The 11,366-nt window shown below is 38.4% G+C and overlaps 1 protein-coding gene across 1 annotated transcript; it reads left to right on the plus strand.

The window, feature by feature from the left end:
* Window positions 1–4,960: 4,960 nt before the first annotated feature.
* On the plus strand, window positions 4,961–10,595 carry LOC113660083 (leucine-rich repeat-containing protein 10B). The gene has a single exon (XM_027173326.2). The coding sequence runs from the start codon at window positions 5,941–5,943 to the stop codon at window positions 7,081–7,083; it is 1,143 nt and encodes a 380-aa protein (XP_027029127.2). The 5' UTR covers window positions 4,961–5,940; the 3' UTR covers window positions 7,084–10,595.
* The last annotated feature ends 771 nt before the right edge of the window (window positions 10,596–11,366 follow it).

The raw sequence follows: 11,366 nt of genomic DNA on the forward strand, positions 1-11,366 counted from the left end.
AATAAAAAATAAGTAAATGATGTAGTTACTCTTTGTGAGGATCAATGTGTCCACAATAATTAATCTGATTCACCTTTTCCATTAATCAGCTTTCGATTTTGGCCTTTCAGGGGCTGTTAAATAAAATGTTTTTTTTAACTGGCAGATAGTCATTTACAATTTTAGAAAATTTAGAAACATTAAATGTTTAGAAACATTACATTTTTTTTTTACCATTCAGTGGTCATTTCAGTTGTGTGAGCTTTGCCTTTTATGGACTTTTGTGGCTGTCACCAAATCCAAGTCATCCATGCTGGTCATGCGTGTTGTAATTTTAAGGTGATTGTCGTTCATTAACATACAGTACACATACAAGCACAAAATAAATTTCCAAATCTTTTGTAAATCTTTTGTAGACAAATAAAATTAAATGAATTGAAATTAAATGGGGGGGGGGGCACGGTGGCTGAGTGGTTAGCACGTTCGCCTCACACCTCCAGGGTTGGGGTTCAATTCCCACGTCCGCCTTGTGTGAGTTTGCATGTTCTCCCCGTGCCTCGGGGGTTATCTCCGGGTACTCCGGGTTCATCCCCGGTCCAAAGACATGCATGGTAGGTTGATCGGCATCTCTGGAGAATTGTCCGTTGTGTGTGAGTGAATGAGAGTGTGTGTGTGCCCTGTGATGGGTTGGCACTCCGTCCAGGGTGTATCCTGCCTTGATGCCCGATGGCGCCTGAGATAGGCACAGGCTCCCCGTTACCCGAGGTAGTTCGGATAAGCGGTAGAAATTGAATGAATGAATGAAATTAAATGGCAAGGAAAAATTAAAAATGGCAACAGAGTCCAGGTTTTATATCTGAATACCATAGTAATATGTTGTGTTTCTATATGAAGACTTTCTATATAAAATATTGAACAGTTAACCTTTAACAATTAACAACTAATCTTTCTAAATTCAACTGAGTCAAGTCTTTCACTCGTGTTCCATTTACCATGCAGTTTTCTGTATAATTACTTTGTCCTGATCAGTTTTATAGACACACACACACACACACACACACACACACACACACACACACACACACACACACACACACACACACACACACACACACACACACACAGAGAGAGAGAGAGAGAGAGAGAGAGAGAGAGAGAGAGAGAGAGAGAGAGAGAGAGAGAGGGCATCATATTTTAACCCTCATTTAACAATATTCCTTTTCAGCATATTGATTTTTTGTCTTCTCCCACTACAATTATTACAAAATATTATTACATCAAAATATCATCTGTTTATGTTAGATAATGATTCATACTGTTTATAAAAGTATTAAATATTATAATACTTCTAATATACTTCTTATGGCACCGTTAAACTGTTTATACATTCACCTACAAAACAATTTGAATAAAGTAAAACTAATTTGTTCCTGGTTGGTTTTTATTGGTTCAGCTGCATGGTATGAGAGTTACACTGATCAGTGACCTTATCAGTAAACACCGTCTACTGTTTTGATCTTAAGCCATTTCTCAGAACTGGCTTTGTATAACTTTATCCACAGTGGCACTTGCCAATCAATTACAATACACATAATTTAGCATGAGCCTGTAGGTTTGATAGAACTATAACGCTTTGACTATATATCAGACTCCCCTAATTAACTACTTCATGTCCTACAGTACATCCAAGCTTGTCTCATTATTTTATTCAGTAAAATTACTATAAAAAATTAAACATTAATGACAAAATAAAATTCAAAGAGATAGAAGAAGTTTTATCAGGTAAAAATGAATGAACGGTTAACGTGTCAGTGGTACAAGGTCTGCAGAATAACGTACAGTCCAATCACTTTTTTACTATCTGATAACAGGTCCCTTTGCCTCTAGCTGCTCTTTGTACTTCTAGACCTCGACAGGATGTCATTCTTGGAAATACATACTGGTTATACATATTGATTTTTCCTGAATGAAAATATACAGTTGCTGGTCATATAATTAGAATATCATCAAAAAGTTGATTTATTTCACTAATTCCATTCAGAAAGTGAAACTTGTACAGTATATTATACTGTATTCATTCATTACACACAGACTGATATATTTCAAATGTTTATTTCTTCTCATTCTGATTATAACTGACAACTAAGGAAAATCCCAAATTCAGTATCTCAAAAAATTAGAATATTACTTAAGACCATACAAATAAAGGATTTTTAGAAATCTGGGCCAACTGAAAAGTATGAACATGAAAAGTATGAGCATGTACAGCACTCAATACTTAGTTGGGGCTCCTTTTACTTAAATTACTGCAGCAATGTGGCGTGGCATGGAGTCGATCAGTCTGTGGCACTGCTCAGGTGTTATGAGAGCCCAGGTTGCTCTGATAGTGGCCTTCAGCTCTTCTGCATTGTTGGGTCTGGCATATCGCATCTTCCTCTTCACAATACGGGGTTTTAAGGTTATTATGGGGTTAAGGCCAGGCGAGTTTGCTGGCCAATTAAGAACAGGGATCCCATGGTCCTTAAACCAGGTACTGGTAGCTTTGGCACTGTGTCCAGGTGCCAAGTACTGTTTGAAAATGAAATCTGCACATCCATAAAGTCAGCAGCAATAAGTGAAATAAATCAACTTTTTGATGATATTCTAATTATATGACCAGCACCTGTATATTTTTTTACATCCACTTCATCCAAATTACATGAAGAACTTGCTGAGTTGTGAGACATTAAAACTTGTGCAAACAATTCAAATTTTTCACATGTTTTGTGCTTATCTGGTTTTAACATTATGTTTTGCAGCAAAGCATTGATAAGAAAATAAATGAATAAATAACAATGAAAAATACAGAATTATAATGAGAGAGACAGGGAGAAAGAAAATTATTTAGGGAGATGGGCATTTAAATATATTTTAGTATTTCATCTGAAGAAAACAATTTAGACACAATCTGATAAATAAATTCATTGGTGAATCTTGCATATATGTATATATAACATTTGGCAAAGCACAACAAAAGTAAATGAATTTATTTAATTCATGTATTCCACTATTTGATGCTGGGTGAGTTTGCTGATCACCAGCAGAGGGTGCGTCATCCCCAACAATTAATAAACCAGTCAGTCCATGAGTCCAGGCAAAGCCTGACTTCTAGCATGTACCCATGGAGTAAACATGAACCTTCTACTTTCACAGAAAGAGTTCATTAGCCTGTTATGGAAAAAGGTGAACTAGAGAAAACATATCAGTTTGTATTTATACTGGCATCCATAATACTTACAGAGCCTGTAATTGGGCTTCAGACCAGTACCTGTGTGACAATGTATTATTAAATGTACTCAGTAGTATATCTGGTACTTTATAACCGATTACAGTAGCTGACTAAAGTTGATCAGCAGCAGTGCACTTGTCAAATTCAGGCACGATGCTGTGTATTTTCTTATAGAATATTTCTTTAGAAATAGCAACGCTTCAGGTGTGGGGAGGGAAAAAATGAGGGAGGGGATAAGAAAGGTTTAATAGTTACACACATGGATTCAACTGAAATAGCAAGATGATCACTTTATTAAATCTTTAACTAAATCTATACTGTAGCAGTTATTTATTGTTTGAGATGTTGCCTTGTGAAGTCAGCTGTTCCAAAATTAAAAAATCTATGTAGTACAAATGCCTTTTGAAATAGTCTAAGTCTATTCATTTTTATTTATTCATTAATTAATTAATTTCGAGGCATCCAGACATTGTTGAGGCATCCAGACATTGTACCAGCTCCCAATGTCGCCGACTCTAAGAATCCTGAGACATCTCCAGTTAGACTCTGTGATACTAAGGAGTTCCGAAGTCCATGATCCTTACACCAATACAACATTTATCTGACTGTATATTACAATCACACCCCCAGTGTCACCCATATGAGGATGGGTCCCCCTTGAGTCCGGTTCCTCTCAAGGTTTCTTCCTTTACCAATTTAAGGGAGTTTTTCCTTGCCACTGCTGCCTGAGTCACCTCAGACTTGCTCATAGGGGGATAAATACAGATTGTGAAATATTTATATCTAATAATAATCTTGAATTTTTTTTATTCTGTCAATTCTTTTACTTTTATTATTCATTATTTCCTTTATCATTAATTATATTTACCTTCTGCTCTATGTTTATGTTCTGTAAAGCTGCTTTGGGACAATGTCTATTGTAAAAAGCGCTATACAAATAAACTTGAATTGAATTGAATAATTAAATTCATGGTATTATGTAAACTCTGTGAGCACACTTAATGTGTATCAACTGATGGGCGAGACTTGACAAAATAAATATATTATGCCAGATAGTCTCCCAATCAAGTTCCACACTAATTACTTTAAACTCTCTGGACCAGGCTGAAAGACAACTTATGACAGGATCTCTAAGCCTAGTGAAGACATTATATAAATAAGAGACCAGACCCTGAGTTGATGTGATACATATTTCTGATTGCGGTGTATTTAGGACAGTGTGTTAGGTAGTGTATCTCTGTCACCACCTCTCCCAGGTGGCAGTCAGAGTGCAGCCACTCGTCTCTCTGCAGCCAGGTCTGTCTGAGTTTCATGCTGTGTTCATGGAGCCTGTACATCATCAGGGCTTTACTTAGTTATTGTGATTTAGCACCAGATAACATTGACGTTTGGTTCTTTCTTTCCAAAAGATGACCTACTTCTAATTTTGGTTTCTAATCATTTAGTTGGGGCTCATTTTAGTGTTGGAGTTGTCATGGGGCCCTTTGTAATAATCTCTCTCTCTCTCTCTCTCTCTCTCTCTCTCTCTCTCTCTCTCTCTCTCTCTCTCTCTCTCTCTCTCTTTCTCTCTCTCACTCCTGCGTATTTGTGTGTGTCTTTATGTGTATGGGCATGTATGTAGGTGTGCGTATGTGTATGTGGGTGTGTTTCTCTCCATGTATGTGTATTTGGACATATGTGAACTCTCTCTCTCTCTCTCTCTCTCTCTCTCTCTCTCTCTCTCTCTCTCTCTCTCTCTCTCTCTCTCTCTCTACTTTTGTTAGGCGAGGAAAGAAAGCCAATCCCACCAACTCCAGCTAAGAAAGGCGCGACTCTGCAGTAGTCGGATATAAACAGAGTAGTGGAAACGCGCACTCCGTCTCAAGTGGTATACCGGCGTCGGCTTCTTATTTATTCTAACATTTACACTGTGAGGTTTTCAACAAAAGCAGAAAAGGACGGCGACGACTCGGCGTTTTCAATCGTGTTCCGCTCCTCTGATTCACGGCATTCAATGTGCAGGATTTCTGTGATACTTCATGCTGCGTTCACGGTGCTGTCCTGAGTCTGCGCCCCTGGATCCGTCAGCGCGTCCCTGTAGAGTCTGGATCGACACGGCGCAACACAGAACGCGCACACGGGAAGGTATTTTCGGTCTGAAATCGACCGAGAGTTAACCAAAAGTTTGTGGCTAAGATGCATTTGTTAATTCTGCACAGGGATTGACCACTGTTCGAAAAACATTGTGACGGATTGTGACGGCTCTCAGGATTACACTAGTTTCTCTGACAATATTTTTGAGTACACCAACTACTATTTGTACTACAAATATTACTACTACTATTACTACTACTACTATTACTACTATTACTATTACTACTACTATTACTATTACTATCTGTTCTAGAATGATACCGTATATAACATTTTTGAGTGCATAGTATGGGAGTCCACCGTGAGAGAGTATTTGTTGACGTCCGCCCTTGCTGTCCTGCATCGGAGTTCAGGTAGCTCACAGCCAACACACCATGCTATCCCGCATAGCATTACTGTGTGCCAGGGAAAGGCTGCTGAGTGAAGCTCAGAGAGAGAAGGCGAAACAGCCAGAGAGACCTCTACGCACACACCCAGCCCATTCTGAAGCGCACACACACTTTCACATTCTTCCACTGGCAGACAGATACTTACATACACAGTGACCCACAAAGGAGGGCATGGGAAACTCCTCTCAAAAACAAGGGAAGGAGGACAAGGAAAAAGAAAAAGAAGAGACAAGTGATGACGAATTGGAGGAAGAGGAAAAGGCACAAGTGAAAGAAGTGGAGGTGGAACAGAAGCTGCCTCCATGTTTTAGTGAATTAATCTCTAGTGGAGATCCAGTGCTGGACCTGAGCCATTTTCGTTTGCGATGCCTCCCCAAGGAAGTTCTTGGACTGAAACATTTGGAAAGACTGTATGTATGTGGAAATAGGCTTCGCACAGTACCTAATGGCATTGTGCAGCTGCAGGGCCTTCGTACTCTAGCGCTTGACTTTAACAAAATAGATGACGTCCCACTGAGCGTGTGCCAGTTGGTCAACCTCACCCACCTATACCTAGGTGGCAATCGGCTGATGTGCCTGCCACCAGACTTCAAAAACCTGCAGAGCCTACGGTGTCTCTGGATGGATAGTAACTACTTTCAATACTTCCCCAAGCAGCTATATGAGCTTCCTCATTTGCGCTCTCTTCAGTTCGGTGACAATAAACTTAAGGCTCTGCCATCAGACATGTGTCGCATGGAAGCGCTGCGAAGCCTCTGGCTCTATGGCAACCGTTTTTCTGAGTTTCCACAGGTTCTCCTGAAGATGGAGCAGCTAGAGATTTTGGATTTAGATGGAAACCGTATCTCCACGTTACCCAGTCTGCTGAATTTCCCATCGCTCCGACTCTTTTCCTATGATCACAATCCTGTGAAGAGGCCACCACAATTTGGAGAAGATGTTGTAATTGTTGGAGAAGGGGCAGCTGAGATTTTGGAGGAAAGGGAGAGGAAAAAAGAAGAGGAGCGTGCAAAACGAGAGGCCGAGGAGGCAGCTGCAGTAGCAGCTACTAAGCCAGCCAGACAAGGGATACTAAAGAAACTCAGAATGAAGTCTATGGCATCAAGTGAGGATGTAGAACCAGCTGAGGAGGAAGTGCCATTACAGGCCAATGTAGAAGGGGTGGAGTGTGAAAGATATAAATCAGCATCAGATCAGGGGAAGCTTGAATATGAGGGTGAGGAGTGTGAAGGTTACGGAAAGGCAGAGGTGGATTATCAACAAGCTGATATAAGCTACAAGAATGAAGAGGAGGAACCTGAGCAAAGAAGATGAGTCTAATGATTGATTCCTTCCCTTTAACCACAACAAGCTTCATTTGGTTTGCACTAACTCTAATAAAGAAATACTCTAGCATTTTTCAACATATCCATTTACCACATCTGTACTGTCTAATTTATGTTCCTCACAAGAATTGACACATTGAGTAAAGAGCAGAGAACTCACACTCGAAACTCACTCATAATAGTGGTTAAAGTGTAGGTTCTGAATTCTCTTAGAAAACCTTTACACTTGATTATTTGACTACCTCTCTGTAGTAGATGTCCTCAACCAGAGCAATATCCATTTAGCTTATTTATATAACTGAGCAGTTGAGGGTCGAACTCATAACCTTCTGTTCAGTGTCCAACAACATAACCACTGAGATACTGCTATCACATGCAAATTTAAAAATATAACTTTTCAGTCAAGACTTTTACATTTATCGCCATTGGCAGACTGTTTTATCGAGAGCAACTTCAAAAAAAGGGCTTTGAAGAGTTTATCAGTGGATACATACTGATTCACTCAGTCTAAAACTGTTGGGAGGAAATACTGTACAGCAAGAAAAGTACAGACAAATGTCTTTAACCTGTTGTGTATGATAATTGAATTTTGTAATTGAACAACACAGTAGATCATGTAACACACTCTCCAAAGCTTATCACTAAAATGATCCAGTGACATAAAACGGCTTGCTGGTCAGTTTATTTTGCCTTACAATGCAGTACAGTTTTTAATATTTTATATTAATATTTGTTTCTCCACAATTCTCCAAACCCCAAAACAATAAGATTCTAGAACTGCGACCTCATAAATATCAACATAAATATATGAAATTTTACTGTTGTAGAATCATTCGAGTATAAGATACAGCATGTATCCTACTGTACATGTACACAGTGTAACGCTAGGCATCATTGGATGAATATAGCCCTATGTTTGAACAGTGATCTGAATGGCACTGAAGTTATCTTTTATTTACCTACCTGTATTTTTGTTGTTGTTTTGTTTACAGTTGTAGATAAATGACAAACCTGATTTTATTAAGCAGATTATATTTACAGTATAACACAATCATAAAAAATGATTGAAAAAAAAAACATTGATTGCATAATAAACAACTGAATAAATGATCTGATCAGATCTGTTCTAATATAGTTTTATACAATCCTCAACGGTAACAGTAACAAATAAATGAAGTTATTTAAACTGAGGATTTCTGTATCCATGTGCAATCAAAGCAACATGACTATTTTAGCAACAGATAATCTTCCCTACGTGAAAAGGATTCACTACACACAGCTTCATTTCCAAATATGTCTGAATAAAGAATTCTACACAAATTATTTTTTTTGCATAAAAGTTAATGCACTCAAATCAGTAATTGTCATGATACCACTATTATATGTGAGTTTCCAGTAAACTGGGGTTCTGTTATCTCAGTACAGGAACACATTCATATTCTGTGGTTATGGATTAAGATGTGGTAGACAGAGATTAGGTGAAAAATTCCAGAGTTTGCTCCGACAAAGCTGCTGTGAGAAAAAAGTAAAACAATACAGAACTCTCACCTTTAGGTTTTGCACTTAATTTATTATCATCGAATAACCTGTGAAGAACAACGTACACAGTTCAGCTGTAATGGACTGAAACTGTTCCCTCAGCTTTATACATAATGAAGACCAATGTGTGTGAGTGTGTGTGTGCTTGTGTGAGTGTGTGTGAGTGCAAATTAGTGGGTTAACGTGAGCGGCTGTAATTCCACTCTAAACTGGGTGTACTGTATCTGGAATTAGATATTGCGATTGCTGTGATGTCTGTTGTTGAAACAAAATCTCTCATTAAATAATCATTGGGTTTGTGAATATGTTTTTCAATCATTCATGCACGGCTGGGAGAAAGATCTACTGTAGTACTTGAACAGACTTATAAAATATCCAGAATGCATACCAGCTGTGAAATTCAACCTGAAGGCTCTAAACTTCTTTAAAAAAAAAAAAAAGACATGGTAGCCAGAGGAAGCAAGAAAAGCTCCAGAGATTTAGAGGATCATAAAGATAAATGGACAACACGAGCCAAACCAGTGCTAACATTGATAAACTTTGTCACAGCTGCCAGAGTTTCTGTGAGGTCAGCGTGTGAAAAGCAGAGAACACAGTGTGAGGGGATGGGAGAAGGGGGAAAGGATACAGGGGGACGCTTCTCCTTAAAAGGCCAGAATAAGGAGAAGAAGTTTAAACATTAAGCATGAGACAGAGAGAGGGAGCAATTAAATGAGAATGGAAGTGTAGAGTTAAACTGTAATCAAGGGTGTCCTTTAATTCTCTCTTTCTTTATTCTTTTCTTCCAAGGTCTAGAATACTTTATTTATTTTTGTCACACTCTCCAAGCATCTTGTTCCTTTATTGTCAAGTTAGGCTTCTTTTGAACTTTTCCAGATCTTCATCTTGTTTAACTGGGTGGCAAAGTGGGGTGGGCTAGATATTACATGTTTCACTCCATCACAGTAAGCTCAGGTTTTTTTCATACTATGATGGAAAAGTGCAAATCTTACTTTTAATTCTTTGAGCTGAAATGGCTTGTGGTTCATTTTGCCTGTTCATGGTTAAGAGCTCAATAGGGATTGTTATGTCAATGCCTGACTTCAATCTCTCTTTCTGTGTTTGTTAGAAAAACCATCTGTTAAATCACTTTGACTTTCTGAATCATCGTTATTGAATCCTGAAGTTTTGTGAACTACAAGTTTTCCTCTCGCTCTAGTTTGACAGAAAAAACTGCCACAGTTTCTTTGTTGAGCAGCTTTATGTAAGATATGGACTCAGTAGCAAGCATGTAGAGATGCTGTAGCCCAGATTAGTTCCTAAATGTTGTGTTAGTTCAAAATTTTCGAATCAAATCAAATCAAATTTTATTTGTCACATACACATACTGTACATACAGGGTACGACATGCAGTGAAATACTTTTTGCAACCGTCCGGTATATAAGCATAAAAAGGGGGAATGCACTTTAGGATAAAAAAATAAACCAAAACCAAAAGGAGATAGATAAACTTTTTTTTTATTTATCTACCTCCTTTTGGTTTTGTTTTATTTTCTTGGGTTTGGTTTACAGTTCTCTGATTGTAGACAGACATCAAGCCTTCACAGATGTTATATACACTACAGTATACTGTATGGCCAAAAGTGACAAACGCATGTTTCCCATTCCAAAGTCACAGGTATTAATATGGAGTTGAACTTACCTTTACTGCTAAAAGAACCTTTACTCATCTAAGAAGGTTTTCCACTAGATGTTGGACTGCAGAGATTTGTGTTGATTTAACAGGAGCATTAGTGAGATCAGATGCTGGTGTGAGGTGAGGAGGGCTGGGGTGCAGTCAGAGTTCCAGTTTCGGCCAGAAAGTGTCCAGTGTGTGTTTAGTTCCACTACAATTTGTGCAGAGGGTCACTGGAATGCAGGAACAAGGTCTAGGCCTCATACTGTAGTTCCAATGAACAGAAATTGTAGAGCTACAGTACAGCATATATAGATCTTTAATACATGTATGTGCTTCCAACCTCCAGGAAAGAGCCATATACAGTACAGTATGTTTGTAATGGTCAGGTTTCCACAAACACTGGAGCTTATAATATAGCTCTAAAGAGAGGATGGAAGGGCAAAGCATGAAGCGGTGTTTGTCATACAAATACAAATGTTTGTGGTTTTCACGATCATTAATATGTTTATTGGCTTACTTTTATGGAGCACTTTTCTATAATACATATTGCTATCATACTTAATGAAAGATACTAAGGCTAAAATGGCTACGTCGACATCTTTGGTGTCTTTTTTCCACTGACAGTTTTTGGCAGAGGCTGTGCTGCACTGGACTGGAGGTAGGTTTGTGGGGCTGTTGTAGACTCTGACATAAAGCAGGTATGCAATGTGCACTCAGCCTCTGTGCTTAATCATGAAGGACACTAGTCTGTAGTTTATAGTACCTTCATTCTCTTTGGGTCTGCTACATACCATTCTAACACATGACAGCGAATGAGCAAGAGATTCAAATGTACACTACTTACTGCACACCTTCACATTTTTGCTACTATTACAGAACTGTCATGACAGAGGAGAAAGATGAATTAATAAGAGGAGTAACTGGATGCTGAAACCCAGACTGTTGAAAGAAAAGACTTCTCATTAAAATGCACTTATAACTTAAATGTGTGCTAAGTGTTTTGTGCCTGTTCGTAAGTCTTATGGATTCAAGTCGTATTACATTTTGGGGATATTCTAGTGTGTACTTCACCTTTA

Source organism: Tachysurus fulvidraco, chromosome 10, assembly GCF_022655615.1.
Source record: "Tachysurus fulvidraco isolate hzauxx_2018 chromosome 10, HZAU_PFXX_2.0, whole genome shotgun sequence".
Classification (NCBI taxonomy): Eukaryota; Metazoa; Chordata; class Actinopteri; order Siluriformes; family Bagridae; genus Tachysurus; species Tachysurus fulvidraco.